This window comes from Mya arenaria, chromosome 1 (genome assembly GCF_026914265.1).
Source record: "Mya arenaria isolate MELC-2E11 chromosome 1, ASM2691426v1".
NCBI lineage: Eukaryota > Metazoa > Mollusca > Bivalvia > Myida > Myidae > Mya > Mya arenaria.
Window position 1 is genome coordinate 3,273,277 of NC_069122.1, and position 24,275 is coordinate 3,297,551.

Sequence of the window (24,275 nt, forward strand, 5' to 3'; positions counted from 1 at the left end):
TTTTAGTTTGATATTGCGGCTCTTATTGATACGTTTTTGGACAATTGTTAGGTTTAAATCTCGTATATCGGAATGATTCATTCCCCGCATATATGTATCGTTCACTTAACATTATATAGCAGCTACCACAGCATTTATAGATGAATTTATTTTATCATGTGTGTATTGTGTAACAAGGAAATCTGAAGGGACAACATTAGCAGTGGGGATGAACTGTATCATCTGACTGCCTTGTAACGCGGTGAGTTTCGTTTGAAGTCTCCGTTAAGTTTAAATCTTTATGGCTTAAAACAAGCTCAAAGAAAACCTATTGCAGTTAAGATCGAACTGGAATTGTAAAGATTCCATTATAATAATATTTAAATTACAAATGCTATATAATTTTAAATGGGTTCATTTCGTATTAAAAACACGTTTTTTTTAACATATTAACCATACTTTATACGGAATTCAAAGATTTGGGATTATTTCCGGAACACGACCAACAATGAATACATGTACTTGGGAACAGTTTCCGTCTTTCTAACAATTACGTGAAGCATTTTTACTAATCTAATTGAAGGGTCGTGTTAAAAAAGGAAGACGAGAGCATTTCCTGATTACGTATTTCACAATTTATAAGTTTTGGTCTGAAACCTGAACACAAAACTAATTACGCCAGACATTGTTATGAGGCTTGCCCAAATGCTTCTGAGTTTTGTTTCGCTTACAATCGGCTGATTTATATATGGAAAGTGTAAGTCATTAGAGGGTAGCTCCGAGCAAATACACGTCAAAAGTTACAGAACAATTATACTGGCTATATGCATGGAACTTTTAAAACACTCCTTCAAAATGAGACATTTTGTAAATGATCAGCATGCGATGGATATTTACTCAAGCTATTTGTTGCTCCGAATAAAGTTACTGTAACGGAAACTGTACCTTGTTTCCGATATATATTTTTAGTTATATTGAAGTTGGACAAAAAACTAACCAACGCACGGTGATAGTTGATAGTTGAAGTAACGTAGCCATTCTTAAAGAAATATGTGCCCTATTTAGCGACCATTTAACCCAATTAAACAGCATGCTGTTAGGATTTACCAACCTTATATTTTGTAGCGTAATTAGTATCAGTATTTTTACCATCTACGTTCAGAATAAGTATGAAAGATGGACACAAACAAACCCACATACCTTTAACTTTGAGGGAAAGGTATGCCGTTTATCTTTTAATGCAACAAAAGTTCTTATTCCTTTTTGAAAACCATAGGGATAACTAGCAGTTATGCAACTCATTTTGAACTTGTTTTAATGGTGTTATCCTTCTCTTCCTTAATGAATAAGGGCCGGTAGTCTTTAATTTACATCCTCCTTGTTTAAGATTGGCTACTTGGCTTGTGACAGACTATATATTTTGTTGCTGATTTGTTCTATTTTTATTTCCTTTTGTTCTCCCCGGTTTATAAATGGATGCAATCATTATTAAACTATATAAAGACAGGGTTTGTTTAGGAGAGGTATTTGAGGTGGTTTCTTTTAAATAACCTACTATTATCTTTTTAGATGGGTCCTGTTGCTTCGGCTTCATTTAAATTGTCGGCAGGACGTTGAGTACTTGAAATTACTTTTATCGGGTTATATGTGTGTGTAAATTTATTCATCATTGTTTTCAAGTTGATGCAGTACCAAATAAGCTTGAACTGTATATGTAAGTATTGATAAATGTTCTGACACGATTATGCCAATATAACTAGTTTTAACCCGCAGTTAACTCATGTTTCAGGGATCCATTTTTGATACATTTTTATCTGTTTATAGTGTTTGTTCGATTGTGTCTCCCCTTCAGTATCTTTTGGGCCTATACCATTGTTTATATTTCAATTGGTAACAACTTTGTCTGTCCCTGGTATTCCTGTCTTCATTAAATATTATTTCAATTGTTCTTCGTAAACGGTTTTGAAATAAATCCATTTTCTTCTTGCAGTATAGTTATGATACGTTCAACTATATGAATTGACATAAGTTATCGACTTCGATTCTCAGCGTATCTTTGAATTTCTCGAAATAATTTAAGTTGACTATTGATTTACTGAATGTCATTTCTGTCTGGACATTTATCAAGCCTGGTATAAGGTCAAACAAAAAAGCCTTTAACATAATTCTAGACCGAAAAACTGCCAAAGACACTGATTTTGTTTACCGATAATCGGTAGAGAGGGTTTAGGTTGCGTCGTGTAGCTGTATTGTAGTAGTGACATTAAAAAGGGTTTTAGGTGGGGTGAACTGATACGTAAAAATCGAAATCTTTGGAATACGTATGTTAGAAACAAATATAAATAGTAAATTGTTAACCGCACGTCTTGTGTGCCATGATTTATCAGATAATCACATGGCAGTACTACATGGTCAAGAATGTTAGAGAATGTCCTATGTCCTATTACATTCATATTGTGTTCATTATTCCAAAAACCGTACATTAATGTCTTACACCAGACACAAAATGTAATATATTTCATGAAGTTTGTTTTTGTCTTGAAACGGTGAGTGAAAAATGCATCAAAGGAGAGATAACGCTACGAAATGTAAAGCATATTTCTTTTGACAACGTTACGAAACTAATTTCGTGTACCCATAATTGAAGACTGTATGCCAGTACCAAACTATGTGTAAATTCACAATCCAATAGTCCAGAATTTCACTATGTCCGCTTGGAGTAGAGTGGAGTTACGGTTGTAATTGTCTGGGATTTCGTGTTTATTAACGTCACATTGAGTTGTAGGAAATGTCCAAGGAAAACACATCTCGCGATTTATGATCTAAGAAGCCGTTCTGAATAATGGACAATTGGTGAAGCAAAATAATGCGTCCTTGTTACAATTTAATCATTATTTGTAATTAGAGTATTTTTTACTTTGATATATTTTTTTGAATGTTATGCATTTAGTAATCTAAATCATGCGTAAACAAACATCAACAGTATCCAAACATTGAACGTGTTGTGAAAGTAATATATCATCGGTTTGTATTTTCCCACCGAAATTCATGTTTTGTTGCAAAGTGTCCAACGCCTTATGACATTATTTGTTCGTTGATTGTCTTCCATGGGCTAGATATATCTGACATCATTGAACTTTTTTTATGACACAGCAATAGTACGGGAGTTCATTCAACAACATACACATGGAGAAACGTAACCGTATCCTTAGCTTTAATAGTTGGATTTGATGTGCTTGAAACAGTATCATATTTGAGTTTGAGTCTGCTTTTACTGTAATTTAAAGGTGTTTCAGGAATCCACGATTTATAGTGTTAAATTGATTTAAAAACTACAAATATGAGCATTACATAGTATCGTTTATTTATGCACTGATGTCGAACACGATAAAGGATAAGATAGTAAGTCTCAAGTATAAAAAAGACTGACACTGTCCGTATTCCAGCCATGTTTTCCTCATACGTGCAACAATCAATTCTTTTAAGCCTAGACTCATATACCGTTCATGATATATTGTCAGCAAATTTTCGACATCAGATTGAAACGATCGGATCTTTAACATCTTATCAAACTTAACGAGTAGTTTTCTACACTATCCTAAGCATTTGCAACGGAAAAGTAGATGATACTTATATGTAGTAAGGACGGGTCATTAAGGAATTCTAACAACTAATTGACGAATTGGCAATTACCAAAGTGGTTGCCACACTGTGCAAAAACTATAACAGAAGAATGTTAAACCAAATTAGGCGTAACAAATAATTAGCCTTGCGACGGTCAGTGTAACACGACACCAACATAAAAGTTCAATACCGACAACAAATTGGTAACTTCGATAAACGTTTGTTTATTTTATTTCTTAAAAAAATATGACTGTCATATAAGAAACTTTCATCAAAAGTCATCTTTTGACACGAGCACGCATTGATTATGACGAGTTGTATACAGTTGTGTACGTACGGAATGTGTGTTTAATTAATGTTTCCGACTTTGAATTGAAGGGTATGTCAGTGATAAAAAAGGCTCGTTTTTGCTGACTTACAATCGCTGTTCTGTTCCACATGATACTTTGAAGGAAATTTAAGACTAACTATATACAATAATTATTGACTGAGTATTGTAAACGGTGATGTGAATGAGGGTGCCCTAGTGTTTTGTTTAGTTTAGATGTATGAAAGTTCACCTTAAGTTCAGTTCATTCTTGTTTTAAAAATATTGCAGTCGAAAAGTCCAATCACAGTTATTTTATTGCAATGAAATATCATATTTTGCAGTAGAATACCCCCAAATTTAATAACATTAAAACAGGAAAGCTAATCTGCAGTTGCGCAAGTAACGCAATACGCTCATTATTTGCAGTTAATTGAAATATGCCATCATTGACTTTGATTAATCATTATGCAATTGTTCAATGTTTTCGATGGATGTGTATCAAACATGGAAACATCACCAGACCCGAATTATCTGATGATATATGGTATATGGCAGTAATGGCTAGTCCATGGTATATTTTAAGCAACGGTGTCTCGGTCCTGTGGTATATTTTATAAAATTGCCATTCGGTTACGTGGTATATTTGAAGCAACAACGGTCATTCGGACTTCTTTAATACTTAAAGCAACGGCCCTTTGGGTCATATATTGGAAGAAAGGGATATTCGAAACATTCGCTTCTGTGGTATGTTTGACGAAACGGCTATTTTGGTGGTATATTAGGAGGAAGGGACATTTGGAGCATTCGCTTCTTTTTGATATTTGAAGCAACGGCTAGCTTAGTAACATATTAGAAGGACGGGACATTCGGAGCATTCGCTTCGACTGTGGTATATTTGAAGCAACAGCGATTCGGGCCCATTTTATTTTTGAAGCAACGGACATTGTGCCTGTGATATATTAAATTAAAGCAGAGTTTCAAAAAAGGCACACATTCTAATGTTTCACACCAGTCTACTGTGCTAGGACACTACTGAAAATGTTAAATACATTAAATACCCAGCTTACGACAATTATACTATATACTTGTTTTTGTGTGAAAATGTAAGTAATTGTATTAGAAACGTTAGGTTTCGATGTGTTGTATAAAGTCTGTACAATGTGTTGTGGCTGGTGGCCTTTAAACGCAAAACATTGTTTTTGTGTTCGGCAAAACCTTGTCAAAAATGATTATGTTTATAATGCTTTCGAAGGTCAGTGTGTATTGCAAAACCTGCATATGAGCAGAATCCATTATATGTTTATGTATATTTTATTTATCGTAATTCAGGTGCATTGTTATATAAAGTTCATATCATTGTGGAGTTTTCGAGAAGCCCCATAAAGTTTTACCTAATATACCACATTATATGATATGAAATTGCTGCTCTTTCTTTGCAAGTTTGATACATTGTTCCCTGCCGTATTTATGACAACCTTTCAAAAAAAAATTTAATATTAATTGGCTCAATGTGAACAACAAATAACGCAAAGGTATTCTCTAAATCGTTCTGTTGACTATGTACTTTCGAGAATGCCTCTGAAATTAGCTTTTGGATCCTTTTTAGACAGAATCAATTAAATTCTGAAAATATTATATTATTGGAAACTTTTGAAACTGTATCTCAATAAGCAACATGTTGATGACAAAAATTACTCAAAATATGCTCATAGATACAGTTACCTGTCGACACAATTGACTAAGAATACAGAAAACAATCCTAATTAAGCATTTTCCCTATTTCCACTCATACAAGTATTTGTTTAATAACGTAAGTCTTGTTGCTAAGAAAAAGCCAACTATGTTGTGTTTCCCAACAATCGAATTGCCATTGAAGATGTTTCTTGCTCCTCAAGACGAACTCGGTTCTTAAAAAGAAAATCCTGAATCAATGATTCAGTCTGATAGCAATTATGTTAAGAGCATTATAGCAGTTCAAAACGTCACAAGAAAGAAGATATAAATGGCATAGTACATCATCACAGGCTGTAAAAGGTTTGCTGTTTATTTGTAAAACTTATTAGTATCAAACATAAAACTTTTTTCTTGTAGTAAAGTCGTATGGAAACAATATGTTATTAAGGGTGTTACGCTTAGTAAAAATACAATTACACTCAAGGTCACAAGTAAACATTGCAATAAAAAGTGTTTGTTCACCGCTTTTGGACATTCAGGTGGAAAACGCTTTTTTTCACAAAGCGGTAAACCAAGGTGAATAAACAAGGTATTTGAAGTGAATATGTAATTTGTATTTACTGTATTATGACGTATGTGTCGCTTTTAATGTAGTTGATGCCTTACAAATGTTCCTGTAAAAAGTCTTAGTCAAGTGAGTTGAGACTTGCCCTTCTTTGTGGTTTAAATCTAGCTATTTGTAAAAAACGTTTTCTATTCCCTTTGCATTCCATGCTATGTGGACACTTTTAAGTGATCTACAAAATGTCATATTAGCATTTTTACTGCAATGACATACCGTAACACTGACAGCAGCAAGACATTTACTATGATCAGTCTGAACAGAATTACAAATGAATGCCGGAACAGCACACTCAACAGAGAGAACATGCAAGAACAACATAAACGTTAACATATCGTTTACCAATAATGCAAAGACAATTACCATTATATGCCAAGAAACGTGGGCGTCTTCATTGAGCTCTGTCTGTGTTTAATAACATTGTTTCTGGATAAGTAAACATCCTTTGAGTGTTAGCGAACTTTACATAAACACGCTTAGGTTTTACTATATTTGGCTAATGTCTCATGCATAGTATCCAATCGTGATCAAAACTTGATGGTTGTTAATTGATTTATTGTTTAGCCCAGTTTTTTGTAGAGCGGAAATGGGAAATAAAAAGGTGTTAACGTTGAGTTGTGTGGCTATCATTCATTTAGAAGGCTGTGGAAAAGTTTATCTTACAAATGGCATAGGCCTAAACGCATGGTGACTGTGAGCTTAATAAAACTATAGCACATATATATATATCATAGCAGTTTCCAATAATGATGAACCACAAAAGTTTCAGTACTTTATTTCAAAGGTCAGTTGACTAGATAACCTTTTAAGACTAGGATCAACACTTCAAGTTTATCCTTACAAGGAAGGCATGTAACATGTGTTGTAACATCTAGATAGATATGGCTTTCTTCAGTTTTACAGTACAACACCACAAACTATGATTGGTTGAAATACTATTATAAAATCATATAATGAAATTAGGATCTGGATCAGTAGATATCTGGTATGGACCATCTTATAAAGAAGCGTTCGAGAAAAGGTCGTTCTCTCAATATTTTCAGATGATGACTTAGGAGAATAAATAAATTAAATATCTAACTTGTTAAATGATTAGGCTTATAGTTATATTATCATCCAAACTTTTTGTTTTAATTTATATCCTGTTACAATTAATACTATCTAATTCGAAAATTCGATCTCACGGTATTATCGTTGATAATATGGCCACAATGTGTAGACTTAAGATGCCACAAATACTGTTATGAATATTATGGCGAAGGACATGTATAGTTCCATTTGGCGAAGGATGGTTTGGTAGCGAAATATGGAATATTTTAATTTTACATAAGGGGAATTTCTAAGTATCAGTTGAAATTGTTTATTGTTTATTGTGTAGACATTACTATATAATTATTAATATATATTTCAATGTATAATTTCAGATGGAGAAGGCATGTACTGTAACAGCAGTTGGGATAACGTGTCCTGTTGGCCTCGGACGCCGGCTGGAAGTCACGCCTCCATCCCCTGTCCCTCCTATCTTGTTGGCATTAACGAAGCAAGTAAGGTTATTTTGTGTTGAATGTTTCAATCATCTCATTTTGATCCTCTCTTTTGCTTTTGGCCTTTGCTGTTCATTTGCACTGAAACGAGATCACAAGAAATTGTTTGCCGATCTGCTCCTTTGTGTATGCCAGTCCGGTTGAGTTCTTAAAATGAGTATTTAATAAAATCCTATGAATACCAACTATTTGAGCTTCAGCTAGAGGAATGACATGTGGTCATTGCTTTTGTTACGGTATGTTTTGAGGGCTTTAAAATAAAATGGCATATTGTATGGCATTTCAATGCGACATGGCCGAACGCGGGGTCCTTATTTCAATTTTTAGTCATATACAGGGTTCAAGGCATTTCCGTAGTAGCAGAATAGGGTTGTTTGTAACAGGAGTTTGGGGTACAAATAAATAATTATAGGATGGTCAGTCACGTAGACGTTTACTATTTCACAAACTGAATAAACCCCCTAACAACCTGCATTCAATTTATCTACATATTCGTCTATTGTTTAAGGCAAAAAGTCTTTGACTTCTGTCAAAATTCAGCAAATGTTATGTTCGGATGAGTATCTGTGTATTGGTTTATTGTATGTTGTATTCATTTCAATAAATTAATAAATCTATTGGCTAAAGTTAAATTAGAATTTGAAATTACCTTAAATAACAAGATACCGTTATTGTTTTTCAGACAACGCTACGAAATACTGTAATAGCAACGGGACATGGGCGTCAAAAGCAATCTACGATTTATGTATTCCGGAGGAAGAACCTTTGCCAATGGACCAAGAGGTAGAACTAATGTGTTTTGGAGTGTGTTATACGTAACTATAAAAGACTAATCATCAATTAAACTTTGCAGTTAAAATATAAGTAATAATTTGAAACATATTGGTATTTATTCGGATTTCTCATATAATGAAATAACTGCGTATAGCATGTGCAGCAGGCCACGAACAAAACTATGACGGAATGTCTGTTCAGTTGCTTAAATTGCAATTCATATAAATTCAGCAAGAGGTCAGTTACTTGATTTCGCTAGGTAGTCTCAATTGCTGTCAATTTAGGTTATAGTCGGAGGATGTTATTTGCTATGAAGAAATAGCAAAAACCAATATAATTGCTGTGATTCAGGACATGTCTTCACTTCTGAACGGTGGCAATGATATCCGCCGAGCAATTAAACATTTATGAACAACATTCATTGTTATTTCATAAGTTATTTCACATAATTTTATATTTTCCATCATTGTAATCGAGAAAATTATATAGAAATTGGTTGATATGTCTTGCAAAACCTTGACTTTAATTGTATTCTTATATAGAGCATCAATATAACCTGTATCCGTTAAAATGTTAAAAGTGTATATCATACATAACGAATTTTTACTTTTGAGAATTTTTTCAGTGGCAATGGAATATTCTTCATTGTAAATTCTTGATGCATGGTATATTAGTACAGATTTTCACATTTGTTGTAAGAACCACCTAACAACATGCATGGCAATTGTTACGCTAATTTTAATGGTCAGTTTGTGTGTGGTTTTTGTTTTGTAAAATAGACAATATCGTTCGGAAAAACAGTCTGAATGTTTCTAACATTACTACGTTTATCTTTGAACCAAATTGTACCAAGTAACATCAAGTGTGTGTTGTATATCAAAGTTGCAACATTAAATGTTCATTGCATTTCATCATCGCTGTCAAAAAATACCGGGGGTCTAGACAAATCCCGTCTCTAGAACTTGTTTCGTAGATTTATAGGCAAATCAGTAACACAAACGGTTTCTATTTCAACAGGCTGTACCTCGAAATGTTAATTTACACAGCAATGATCGTTTAGTGGAATAATATGAGGGTTTTTTTCTTCGAGCAGTTTATGCCAATTTAGACAGTGCTGCAAATCATGACGAGTACCGTACATTGTCAAGTGTTCTGTGAACAATTGCTTTAGATACGACGACAGGACGAAAGGATTTAATTTGTGAAGTGATTGTGTATGTAGTATTTGAATCGAACCTGTACATATAAGAAAATACATTAGTGCATGTACAATCACATAGCCTGCCATCTGAATATGACTACATATATTCTTTATTCAGCATTAGTGTGCTTTAAAAAAAGTTTTGATTTTAAATCATGGATAAAATTGAAGTGCCCATATCTGTTATAATTGCTTCTGCTTTCTTTTAATTTCAGGTCAATCACCTGATGGCCATCCGTGTGATATACAACGTGGGTTTCAGTGTTTCTACCCTCGCCTTGGTTGTGGCTCTTTACATATTCTTGTACTTCAGGTACATATTATTTGTTTTGACAATATTTGCATTTCCAGATGTCAACAACTTATTATCAGGCGTATATTGAACCTGGAAAATATTTTTTCAGATCATGTTTTCACCGGCCCAGATAGCACATTTTTATTTGACAAACTTATGCAAATAAGTTCCGTGACATATAATTCAATTGCATTGCATGACACAACAAAGAAGTATGTATTTGATTTTTTTGAAACACGTAGTAGTGTAATGCATCTTTATTAGATAAGAACGTATATGACAGAACTAAAGATACATGTACGCACAATGGGTATTGATGTGGATGAAAATTTAAACATGGAGACTATTTACACTGCAGACCAAACATGATTTTCTTTTAAAAACAGATGTAAAAAATGACGAATAAATCGCATTCAATGCATAATGTTTAAAATACGGTTGATAACGTGTCAGTTGGTGTAATAACTTTAACTTATTTTTACAAAATCTTACCGTCCAACTTTGTAATGTACTATTTTTCTTCACTACGAGATAAGCATCCATACAGTGTTGTTGTGTTTTTTGAAGGAAAGCAGGAACACTCTTTATTAATTTCGAATGCTATTTTAAGGAAAGTAGTTAAACAAATGCAGCTCCAGGCACGTTTGTAATTCGGTTAGCAATTCTCATTGTGCAGCTGGTTTCTTCCATGTTGAAATAGAAATGGAAGCTATAAATCATACAATTTCTTGACATTTGTTTTTGATTCTGTGTTCGTAAACTCGTTTTGCACAAAATTTTGGTCCGTTTTTATTTCTGTTCTCAGACTACAATTTGATATCGCTGAAGCTGTATTAATTTAAGAAGATGCATGAAAGAGGAAATTCCAGTCCCATATTGTCTTGTTTTACGAACTGTTTATTTAAAATATATACCTTTTCAACCCTCTAGTATAGTAATTATGTTGACGGAGCCTATACAATGTATTGAGTCACGTTCTACACAAATGTCATAAAACATTGTTTCTGGATCTTTACAGAAGCCTGCGTTGCCTTAGAAACTCAATTCACTGTCACCTGATAGTGACGTTTATCGTGAAGAACATCCTATGGATAATCATGCGACATGTACTGACCTACTTGCAACAACCAGCACACGCGGTAAGATATATGCCCATGTTTTCAAGGACATAACACCGCAGTACATGTATATCCCAATGCGATAAAATGCCTGGAACCATTATTACCCTCTGGAAAGAACTATAAAATGGTAACAGTTAGTCAAGTAAGTTTCATAGAAACGATAATTACTAAAACTACGTTTGATGAGCGTTCAATAGTAAATTTATAGATATCAAAATAGTAGTATGTGATAACATTTTTTCATTCAGTTAACTAAGGTTAGACAATGAGCTCTTCATGTATCGCCCGTGTGTACTTTACATTAACTGTCACATATGTTTTCCTCTTGTTATTTTGACTTAAAACGTCAAGTAAGTAAAAGTGTTTTCTATTCTTAACATTGGGATTTCCCTTGCAATAGACGCATTGAGTATTATCTATTCTTAATGTCTTAATTGTGCGGATAAATAGTACTTTCAAACTGCAATACATATCTTATAGATAGACATCTTGTACATATCTTTATCATATCGTTGCTCCTATAAAATTGAAACCAACAGTTAAATTAGGGACTTCTCGCTGTCTTTCAATTAGAAAACACATTTGTTTCTATCACATTTAGCGGATATCACATTCTTTCAGTTTGTGTGGATAAAGGTTACTTTTAAATAGCAATACATGTCTAGTTTGGATAGACGTTTTGGGGACTCAGTATCATATGAAATAAAAAGTTATTATAAAAAAACGCCTTTTTAACATTATAGTATATATCTATATATATAATTTATCTTATCATTGCTCATGGGTAATAATAAATTGAAACTTTACAATCTGCTAATCAGATACTTATATAAGTTTTTAAACTAGGAAACAAGTTGATTTTCCGCCGCGTATAGCTATGATAACAGGTTCAAATTATCACATTGTTTAAGGGATAAAACCGACCATTTCTGTTCGTTTAGTTAGTGAAATCAATAAACGTAGCTATTTATCGGTAATATTTAATGATAATTGATCTAGATACTATCTAGGTCAAAGAAGGTTACTACGATACATTCATTAAGCGACTTGCCCATCATTGGGAGCTAAATTACCACTTTTTTAGTAATAAGATCTTAAATGACAAAATGCTATACATATGTTTAATAAAAAAAATCAACCGAATATATAAATAATTGCATTTGTTGAATTTGCTTTAAGTATTGAAATATCAATTGTTTTTGTCGTACATAGGCTAACAAAATTAAATGGAATATAAATCGAATAAGGAACAAAAAACATCTATGCTACTTATTACGTTGCAGATATATTATTGTCGTTACAATGCTAAACTGAAAGATGTTCTTGGCATTACATTTAAAAAACCGTCTGAATAGAAAAAATAACAACTTGTTTCCTATGGTAAATCGATAATTGGGCAATTTCATTGCGGTCTTAACTCGTTAACGAATGTGTCACTCTCAGCGTTCGGACGCGTAAACAGTCGCTAACGAATACGGAACTATGTGACGCGTGCAATGATGTTGTTTTAACGAGGGAACGACGGCAAGGCACAACAATGGTGCTCCTCATTATCACGAAAACACCAGGTTATCGGGTTATTACTTTATGTAAATCATTTCTCAAGGGGATGCCAGTTTTGTCTTTTCCTTGACTTCGGGCTACTTATCGTAAACTCAAAGTGTGCCTTTCAATATTTTGTTGGTTTTATATTTGCCTTGTAGGTAAAACAGCTTATGGTTGCATCTGTTTTTTCATCTGATTTATTAGATAGAAAAGCAGCAATGTTTTTAAATATGCCCCCAATTACCAAATAAATGCTTTCTCCACCCTTAAGTTACTGACAACATTCTCAATTATTTGTTTACATTACCCATTTTATTCTTATACATTCACACAGACGCTCATTTTCCTTGAATCGATCGGTATTATGACGCCATTGTGCATTTCAATCTTGCATTTAGACTGGACAAGTCCATACCTAATTTGACAGAATGGAACTGAACAAGACATAACATTTATTAGGCAGCACATTAACATGTGCGAAGCAAAATGCACGGCGCCATGTCCCGAGATCAATTCGACAATTTGCAAGTAGTGAATATTTTTCTATGGGTAAGAGTCAATTTTTCAAAAAAGACTTGTATAGCCGTAGAAAAAAATACAGTCCGGGGCACCGATAACATGGGTAGTTTTATGTGTAAAACAAAAAAGGAAATCATGATACCATAGCGATCATGTCGTGCAATTCAAATATACGTTTGCAACGTATTGGACACTGACCAAGAGAAAGAATGCCGAATATTAAGACTTCCAAACACAACAGAAAAAAAAACAACAAAAAAACGAACTTAAACAATCAAACCAGTTGTGACTTACAGTTTTACATAAGAATTTTCAAATAAATGATGCTAAAATTTTAATACCTAGAATACAAAAGTAATGTCTCATTTTTAATGTATGTATATCAATATGATATTTCGAACACACTAAATGTGCAATATTTAGATCCAGCATTGTATAATAAGTATTATGATTCTCAGAAAAGTTTTACTTGTATTGTTCACAGAATAAATATAACTGTTCTAGTACTTTTATAACTTATAAAAGAAATGATTTTACTTCATGTCCAAGGTCAATTAAGTTAGATACCATAAAAGAATGTTTAAATATGCTGGCGAATCACTCAGATTCTATAATAAAGTTGTGTATTCAAAACATCTAAACGTGGAATATATAGACAATCCTAGTGCATTTTAAACAAATCATAATTTATTTCATTCTAAAAATAATGTTGTGTAATAACAAAATTTACATTAATGAATCAACATTATATAAAAGACTACAGAAACAAGCAAAGTATTCGAAAGTTAAAACATAAACCCCGTTTAATGGCACAAAGTCAACGCCAAAGACATAGGAAAACAAAAACAAATAATAACAAACAAGAAACATGGAACAACAGCACACAACTCTACTATCAGCACAGTAAATATATACTATATACAAAAATAGGGGTGTTTATAACGGAGTGTTAGGTACCGCCTATGAACGGTCAGTAAAATGTAAGTTTACTCGGGATTAAACTAGTTTGTATGCACAACCTCACTGTTATCCCAACACTCCCAAATAAAGTAAAAAACATAAATGATCAATCTTATCAAAGTATGCAGTAACTTGAGGAACCTTAGTAATAAAACAAATAATACTTAACAAATAGGTAAACCCCAAGTATGTAGACGAAGGAATACAATTCAGAGTAACTAATGCACAACACTTGTCAAAGATATGATGAAGTTGTTGTTTGAAACTACAAAACTCTTTTTCCAAATGATTACCCTTAGTTTAGTTTTTAAAACAAAGCATAGTTACATGCTGAAACAGTCATTGTGTGCCAAAAACGGTTTTAAAGATAACTGCGATTTGTATTGTTTTTTAATTCAATCAAAGGACTTAAATTCTAGTTATGTAAGGATTTTACCTCGCAAAACCATGGAACAAGATAACTAAACAATGTCGTTCGAATTAAAAATTAAAAAAAAAAAATGTAGTGTAAATATATGACACTTGCTGATTTTGGTTTGTATGATTCAATGAAAACAAATAATATAGATTTACATCATTTGTGGCCAACATTAACTCCGAATGATTATTTTGTTTAGTTTTTGAATAGCCAAGCAAGATATTTTCTTACATGTTGTTTTAAACCTTACATTTGCATCTAGCCGTTATCTATAACCGTAAGTTCATTAAAATACAATAAAAATTACAGGGACAAGCCAAGTAGTCGAACATATTCAAGTAGTGTAAACCAAATGTTGTATTCTGCAAAAGTTCCTCTCATTAGTAATGTATCATCAAAACTCGTTGTGCTACGCCCCTGCATCGTATTCGTTCCGTATCAGTTCATAGACTCCCTTAGCTACGCCCCTGCATAATATGTGTTCCGTTACAGTATAGCCTTTACATGGCTATAACGTCATTGTTTGTACATGATGTAGGCTTACGAGTTGTATAGTGTTTTTCTACACGTGTGTATAGGACATTGAACGGACTTGTCCAACCCGTTCAGCGTTCTATTATATTCTTTATGACCACCCGCAGAGCATACTTAAATGCGTTTTTTTTTGTTTTTTTTTTCAGTGGGTATGTAAGACATTGATTAGCCTTTTCAACTTTGCGACGGCGACCAACTTCTTCTGGATGTTTGTTGAGGGGCTTTACCTGCACGTAATAATCGTGTGGACGTTCTCTGCAGATAAAATAAGACTATCGTATCTTCTCCTCATCGGGTGGGGTAAGTTGTCTCGGGAGGAGCATCGTGTTTTAGTTTGGCATTTGGCAGTAAATATATATGTTTAGACAATATTCAATTTATGAAGACTCCAATCTTGGCCGAATGTTTACACATTCTCAGACAATTGTAGGTTTGCTAGTAAAATTAAGCTAATCACCTGAGCACAGTAATCTGTCATCCAAGAAACATATATTTGTTTGCATTCTGTCTGCCAGTTTGATAAGACAAATGGTGTCATATAATTGCATAGGGTAATTTGGTCATTTCAAGTGGTGTACTGTGTGGTTTGATAGGAGTTTTAGAATTAAAATTCTCTAAACTTTCCCAAACAATGTTGACACGGGGCTTAACTAAGCAACATAAGCTAAACTATTAAATGTCTTCTTACAATTGTGGTGTATAGATCCTTGACAAGGTTAACATTTATTCAAAACCACTACAACATTTATTGACAGCAACACATATGCTTTTTTCTGATTAAGAAACTACGTTCTTTATTTATTTTCACAGGAATGCCTGCATTGAATATTGTTGCCTGGGTAATTGTTAAGTCAAGACTGGAAGAAAAAGGCGAAAAGTACGTATTATTCATTTTCTGTTGCAATTAACTGAGCGTTGTCAAACAGAAGTTGACATAAACTTACATCGAAAGTCATTTTTTCCAACGGATGATAATATTGTTACGGCAATCATCGTGTGGCATGTTTTAAGATCATGAATAACATTTACTTGTATGTCTTTGTAAACAATTTTATACAAGCAAACATGACATGTTTATTAATTAGCAAATCTTCGATGATTGTACATCATTCCTTCTGGTTATGAAACACAACCTTTAACACAACATACAACGAAAATGTTTGGTTGCTAGAAGGGAAACACAATTGAAATGAAAGGGTTCACATCAACCGCAATTCTCGTTTTCCACAAAATACTTCGAGCTCATGAATAGCTGAAATAGCTGAGACTCACTAAACAACACAAATAGGAAATATGTGGCTATAATAAGTTTATGATATTCTACAACATTACGGGCATTACTAGTAATCATACTACTAATGACTGTATAAATGCCAAGAGCATCTGGCATTATTTGACCATCCCCATGATACCCTGAAGTCTTGTATGACATCAATAGATACCGCATATAAACCATATATTTTATTTCAATCAATTGCAATCATAAATGATTATTTGTGTGTCATCTTGTATCTTGCTCCATGCCATTGAAAGCATGTTTGCCTTTAATTATTGGAAATGCAAAATAGAATCCAATATTCAATTTGTCAAGGACTTAAATGTAATTTCACAAATAGATTCATGGCTTCGATGTTTAACACTTCTTAGACTTCTCTTTTCGTAGCCTAATATAACCACCAATTATGCCACATTTAAGGTGTGTTTATAAAACATGGAGTAGAAAGCAACTTGAAAAAATAATGTTTCTTTTGTTGAATCTTGTTTGACTGATAAGAACTATATATAAGCAACCAAGAAGAACCAAGTCAAATAGTCAAAATATTAAACAACCCGGCTGCGCCATCTGAAACGCAATGGTAACAATGTTTTCCCCTTTTTAGCTGCTGGTTGCCGAACGCTGAAGGCTCTACACATTATGATTTTGTGTTCATTGGACCAATTCTATTTGTATTATGTGTAAGTATTCGGGTGTAATTTTGACTAGTTTGAATGGTAGTTTTGATTTTTGTATTGCATTAGCCGATGATGTCAATGGAAGGTATCCAAAAACATTTTCTTGTTTTTGTATGTGATGTGAGCCTCTGACTTAACCCTTTGCAAGTTTTATTTCCTATAGTATGTGAATAGAACCTGTGTAGCTTAATATAAAAATGCGTTCTAAAAGTTAATAATAATTTGCGTTAAATAATCTATGAAACGCTATGCTCTTTTCCTTGATTTGTATAAATAAAAATATCAACTGCAATGTATTGCATCAGGCTGATAAATTTATTAAACAAGTATTCGTTTTTACAGCTCAACATTGTATTCTTGTCAACAATTGTGTGGGTGTTGATAACAAAATTGAGAGCTTCACATACATTAGAGATTCGACAATACAGGTAAGAAGGACTACTTTCCATGCTCCTAATTAAGTTTGACTTGTAAAACTATCAAACATACATAAAGCAAAACAATAATTTTGTTCTAGATTTGAAATTAGTTCACTTTTTGAACCAAGATCAATCAAGACACAAACATCAATGGAAGCATGATTTTGTTCCCTCGCTATAACAAAGTCAAGTAGTTACACAAACAGGCGGATTATTTTGAAACTCTCTTAGAATTTTATTTCAATTCCTTTATAAAATTTACGCTTTTGTAGTTTTTATTCTGCTAACCAAAATCTTTATTGATTAGCATTTTTTTACATTTTTACAGCACATGTCAGCAGATATGAAAATGTTGTCTATTACGAATTAATACATTCACGCTATTTAAATAGTTCGCATTAAGAAAACCACAGTGATTGAAATGCTTCTACAATTTTCAAATCCAATAGTATTTTTTTCTATTTGTCTAACAATATATGTAGATGCCACACACTTCTTAATTTGAACTATCATATATCAACACTTAAACATCAATTAAGCAGGTTTGCCTTTTTCTAGTTGTACCAGCTATACCAGTACTGTGTATTAGAACTAGTTATTTTCTGTTCTGTGCTGATTTGATTTAAACACATTTTATTGCCTTTTTTTCTTTCAACATAATCGGTATTTACAACAATAATATAGAGTATACAAAAAGCAAATGGGTTGGACACAAGTTCTAACAACATTAGTAACGTCTTCCCCATGAGCACATAAACTTGATAAGTATTTGGCAATAAATATAAATAAGATAATATAAAGGTAAAGAAATGGATAAGTGAAAGAAATGTTAGTAAAAGACAGGAAGAAAAAAGAAAAGAAGAAGCATTCTGACTCACTGCTACACAGGTGATATGTGGTAAACTGTTCAATAAAACAACCTGGTTCAGTTATATTTAAAGAAGTAAATGGCTTAAGCCATCATGACTGGAATATTCTTCATTGTATTTAAGGCCGTTATATGTAAATTGTTTCATTTTGTATAGAAAATAATAAATCCATCATGATTAAATCATACGAATATTCATAAAGGTTAGCCATTTAAGTGTGTTAAAATTCTGTAACGGAGCAGCCCAAGACAAACTTATACTCACGGACTCAATATAGTGATTCTTTTTACAATCTTTATCAACTCAGAATTACTCTGACTGATGTGTTTTTTACAGGAAAGCAGTTAAGGCCACGATTATATTGTTTCCTCTTCTGGGTATCACCTACGTGTTGTTCATTATTTCACCTAGCGATCATCCACAAGTGAAACTCGTCTTCAACATCATAAATGCTGTATTACAGTCCTTTCAGGTTCGTTCACATGAGCCAAACGCTTGCTTTAAACAAATATCATAATTAATTGGATTAAAAAAAAGTCTAGAAACGATGTCATGTAAAATGACTTTTGGTTAAAACATCTTATGTTTTCCGTTTATAAAATGTGGTTTAATGCAGGTTTGCAACAAAAATGGCCCATTAATCACACGTCATATACTTGCTTCACATAGCAGAAGTAAATAACGACTATAACATAACATAGGTAATGTTTTGGACAGATTGTTTTATAGATCTGATGAATTCAGAAAATGATTTTTTTCTACAAATTGAAAGTTATTCGCGTTCAATTGATTTGAGTGACACTATTGTAGGTTTACAATTATATCTAAAAGTCCTTTTGCTTGATTTTTTATGATTAGAAAGTTTCGATCAAATAGCGCCGAGAAGCTTGTTTTCTATTTTACTTATTGTATCAAATTTTGCGACGTAAATATATTTTACATACATCGGAACATAAATCTTCATGTCTTCATGCTTTCTAGACTTCATGCAAGGTTTCGAATCTTACTGGGCATTTGGTTCCAAAGTCTAACTCTCCGTTTTTATTTAAATGCTTTCTAAAAAGCGTTTGCTTAAAATATTGATAAAAACTGGATAGTATTTTGCTGCCAAATCGGACTGAAAAAATATGTTTCTGCTTTAACAATAATACAATGAAAACTAGTGGCACAAGCCCAGAAGTCAAAAGTTTCAAGACATCATAAATACTTCTTTAAAAAAGTATTGTTCCATTTGGCCTTCAGTGAATAGAAACATTTCGTATATTTTTCTGTAACAGTATGACTGTTTACTTAATGGTTATTCAGTTCATATTATCGCATTAGAACTTCTTTATTTCAGGGATTGCTCGTTGCAGTATTTTATTGCTTCTTAAATGGTGAGGTAAGTTAAGCACACTTGAGAAAAATTAGTGTTTATGTTTTATAACGGAATTAATTGCTTATCGTAAGAAATAATGTATTTAATTTGAAAAATAGACCAGCATATTATCAAGATATATTCAATTACTTTCGAAATGCTGAAATCGGGAAAAAAAGCAGATGGATATTAAATGGAAAACAACAATATCATATAACGATACAAACCGAGATTTGAGCCAAATATAAATTATACCAAGTAATAAAAAGACATATTTTTATGTTTAACAGTAAATGCATATATATTAATGTTTTACAAAAGGTAAAGGGAGTTTTGAAGAAGCGAATTTCCCGTTTTAACGACGCTAGAACATTGAGTACGAAATTCACGCGTGCATCTTACGGCGGGTGGACCAGAAACAGCGAATATGGGCACACATCAGTATCGCATGCCGGAAACGGATCTGTTGTCGATCCAGTTAGAAGTACTGCAGTGAAAAGCTTCCCACCAGAAAGTATACCACTAACGGACACTAATGTGGACTCTGATCAAATTGAGTGTTTATGAGTTCATTGTTTAGGAATTGTTGAGATATTTGTAATTGCGTATTGCCTTTGCAACCTTCGGATATATATTTGGGTGTTATATTAAGATAATATCTGTCGTGTTGTGATGGTGTATGCATGGGAAAAACTGTAGTGTACGGGATTTTAATGATTCTAACACCAAATGTTATTGATTATTTATCAACTTAAATGCAATATATATACTTATAGCCTACATCATGGACTATGATCACAACACATATTGTTAGCATTCGGTGTCGTCTTAACAATTAACAGCAGGCTGATTATGAATTGTGTGGATGCATTCATTTCTTCTTGATACTTCTTGCGTGTGCAAGATGGACTCGAGAAACGACGTGATTGATTTAGAAAATAATTTGTAAATTGTCATGTAAATATGTTTAGTTGCATATTGTTGATCAATTAAGTAGATGTACTTTGCAGTCATACTATGTTGTCCTTGCTATCATCTTTGTACTCGTTTGTCCCTACTCGAACGGCTTAGTCTTATCAAATAAAAAGGGTGTTTTACTTAAATGATTTGAGCATTCGGTTTGCCAATAAACGGAAATAGGTCAGGTTAGAAAATCCGTTTAAATACACATTGAAATAAGAATTCATTTAAAGCACGCCATCTAAAAAGAATACAATATCGACCAATGAAACTTCATTTTAGAAAAACAAACACTTTTGAAACCTGCTATTAAGTTTCACTTTGTACTTTACATTCCCTTTAAGAATGATAAATATACAAAATATATTAATACAATTTATTATGTAATATTTAAAACAAAACGTATTAAACGTTGGCTAAGTATTTGGTAAACAATAATTATGCAAAATGCTATAGAAATACAGCTAAACACTAATATTTATAGGTTTTCAAATTATCCGTCCTTAATACGAGATAGGGTTCCTTGTTTGCGCGTACCATTTTTCATTTACCAATAACAGCAGTTCCAATTTAATTACCGTTTATATTGTGTACAGAAAATATTTCGCTTCAAATGAAGCTTTAAAATAGGATTGCATTTTTTTATGAACATGAAACAAATAAAGGAAATGATTCATTTTTAAAACACCGCTGCCACCATTAAGGTATTCCCTATTATTACTTAGACCAAACCTAGCTTACCATTAACTTTAGGGAACGAACATGTGAGGTCTTTATTAAGCAGTATATCAAAGTACGTCTTGCTTCTTCTACAGCTGATCTCGAACTCCCCGAGATGTGCTCACAGACCAGTGACGTCAGCACTTGATGTGTAAACAGGTCAAAAAGTGCACTCGCACTACACTAACAAGTTTCACTAATTTTCAATAATGTTAGATATTATCTTGGGATTGCAGGGCAAATACACGAGTTCATAGCAAGGGGTACTGATCTAACAGCATGCAGTTCGCATTTACTCAATACATTTCTTGTTGACAATTAAGTAACGGAATCTGTAGGTTGTGCTTCCACCTAGCTTGAACAGTATCCAGACAGGCATTTAAGACGGCAAAGACACAACGTCCTGCTTATTGTGAGGGAACAGTATGCCCTAATCTCGTAATGAAACAAGACAACCAACTAGTTCCTAAATTGGAATCGTTTAATACAAAGCCTTTCAGAGACTAATTCTGTTAATCTTTAGCTTGCATCATATGTTTCGAAAAGATTTAAAAAAATGATATGTTAAACAAACTGAAATGAGTACCAACTACCGCAATATGTTTGATACATATTATCAGTACACATATGTGACAAACAGTAACCAATAATTTCCTTACATAAGGGACATATATGATGCTTAATATAATACTAGAATATGTAATGATTTTTCCGAATCAAAGTGTTGAGTATAAATAAACGATTGACTGAAGTATAATTATTAAAACAACTTCGTTATATATCTTTATATATCTTTCCATGAATAAATGTTTCTAACGACCTAATGCCAGCATTAAAATATTCGTACATACACTCCCAATATGAAGCAAGATTAGATCGTTGTCTATAGGGAGATATATTTAGATATATTTAGTTGATTTCGTTTCTTGAAATTGTATTCAATTAATGGCATTGGCATTATCTTGTAAGGAACACTAAAGACTTTTTCAGAATTAATGATAAACAACTCCCTAACATATATGATGCCATTGGATGAGGAAAAGTAGATATACATTTAACGAAATACAATAAAAAAGAATGTATTACTGATACAAATAATGACAAACCCCAAGTACTTCTATGATCAGACTCTATCTGCAGACGAAGGAATGCAATTCAGTGGACCTTATGCAAAAAAAGAACATCTGGTTGTGTCTAAACAAAATACAAGGCAAATGTCACTACTTTCTGACGTGACTTATAATAGAATTATTCATAATTATGAAAAACTACAGAAAACAACAGTAGTCGACGGTTAAGACATAAACCTCGTTCAAAGACACATGGCCAACGTCAATGATATATGATAACTGATAGTGTCAAACCGACACTAAACGATAGACACAACATGTAAGAAGAACCAAACCTACAAGACATTCATCAAAATGGATTGATCAATAAATGCTGAGTTATCGCCTTGAATCGGTCATGACATTTGAGTTCAATACAGGTGAAAACTATTTGAAACGCAAACAACCTCACACCTAAGGTAAGTGCTGGACTAAAATCAGTTAAATTTAATGTCTTGGCCACATGTGATCAATTGTGTACATACATTGTTTAATACAGCAACGATCTTGTATTAATATACAACCTTAAACTGGCATACACTTGCATTTGATATGTTATTAGTTGAAGGTGTTCAAGTCATAGGTTACAGGAATATTGACTACTCTTGTAAATAAAAAAGATAATTCAGAACAAAATTATATAAACAAATAACTCTGCTACATAATCCGTTTTAAAATTGTAGTCAATGAATACAATCTAAGAATTTAATGTTTTCACGAATATGATCAAGTGCATTACTTGTAATTCCTGTCATAAAGGAGCTTGCAAATATAATCTATGTTACAAGACAATTTAAAAATCGCTGATGCTCTTTTCATTAGTGCTACATTGACCTAGGGTTTCTTTACCGAAACTATTTAGAAATTAAGAAAAACATCATTCTTAGAAAGTATTTCCATTTAAAAAAGCCATTGCATTACATCTTTTGGATATAAATTAATGTTACTGAAGATATTTGATTTTGGTGGTGAAAATGTTGTGATACTTTGTATCTGCTGACGCTACATAACGAAGGACATGGTTAAATGAAAGAGGTTTAAACTATAAAACGTTTAATTACCAAACAAAAAGTCATATGAGCTTATACTATGGTTGTATTACTTTAAATTCACTCTTGCAGCCACATTTATTGCCAAATTAAATATAACAGTTTTTAACTTGTCGTTTAACTTGTATTTTCTGACAGTATTTAGTAATAAAAATATTATTTTCTCATAAGAAAACAATTTTAATAAGTCCAGTAGTCGAAAGTTTTAAAGAAAAACCCCGTTCAATGGCACAGCGTCAACGAAAATGACATAAGAAAATCAAACAATCACAAAACGGAAACATGGAACACCAATTCAAAACTTTACATATATTAATACATAAACCAAGGATTGTTTATGTAGGATTGTTAGATTTCGCCAAGACACGGTCAGAAAATGTTAATTTACTGGGGTTTTTAACTTGTTTATGCTCACTGTAATGTGGACAATCCCACTTTAGGTAATAACGTCAATGGTAAATATTTCAAAGAATGCTTAACTAAAGAAGAAAACAAATGATGATAAACACATACGTACCACCCAAGTACTTCTCTTATAAGCGATCGCGACTCTAACTGCAGACAATAGAATACAATTAAGAGTACGTTAGGCATTTTTTTCAAAGAAATGTAAGACAAACAAACGTAGAGGACAGAAATTAGTAATGAAAACAAACAGTGTCCGCTGCTTTGTGGCGTTGTGTAAAAAGTGTGTAAATTAAGGCATTAATTGCTGGGTT

The 24,275-nt window shown here is 32.8% G+C and overlaps 1 protein-coding gene across 15 annotated transcripts in view; it reads left to right on the top strand.

The window, feature by feature from the left end:
- Positions 1-21,022, top strand: part of LOC128234062 (corticotropin-releasing factor receptor 2-like) — a 339,798-nt gene extending 318,776 nt beyond the window's left edge. For all 15 annotated transcript variants that reach the window (XM_052948041.1, XM_052948072.1, XM_052948030.1 and 12 more), the window contains 11 exons: positions 7,634-7,753; positions 8,436-8,536; positions 9,944-10,041; positions 11,042-11,162; positions 15,267-15,420; positions 15,931-15,997; positions 17,001-17,076; positions 17,416-17,501; positions 18,698-18,833; positions 19,701-19,742; positions 20,040-21,022. In XM_052948041.1, coding sequence (XP_052804001.1) covers positions 7,634-7,753; positions 8,436-8,536; positions 9,944-10,041; positions 11,042-11,162; positions 15,267-15,420; positions 15,931-15,997; positions 17,001-17,076; positions 17,416-17,501; positions 18,698-18,833; positions 19,701-19,742; positions 20,040-20,285 — 1,247 coding nt within the window. In that variant the 3' untranslated portion in view covers positions 20,286-21,022. The remainder of the gene's footprint in view (positions 1-7,633; positions 7,754-8,435; positions 8,537-9,943; positions 10,042-11,041; positions 11,163-15,266; positions 15,421-15,930; positions 15,998-17,000; positions 17,077-17,415; positions 17,502-18,697; positions 18,834-19,700; positions 19,743-20,039) is intronic.
- Positions 21,023-24,275: the final 3,253 nt, after the last annotated feature.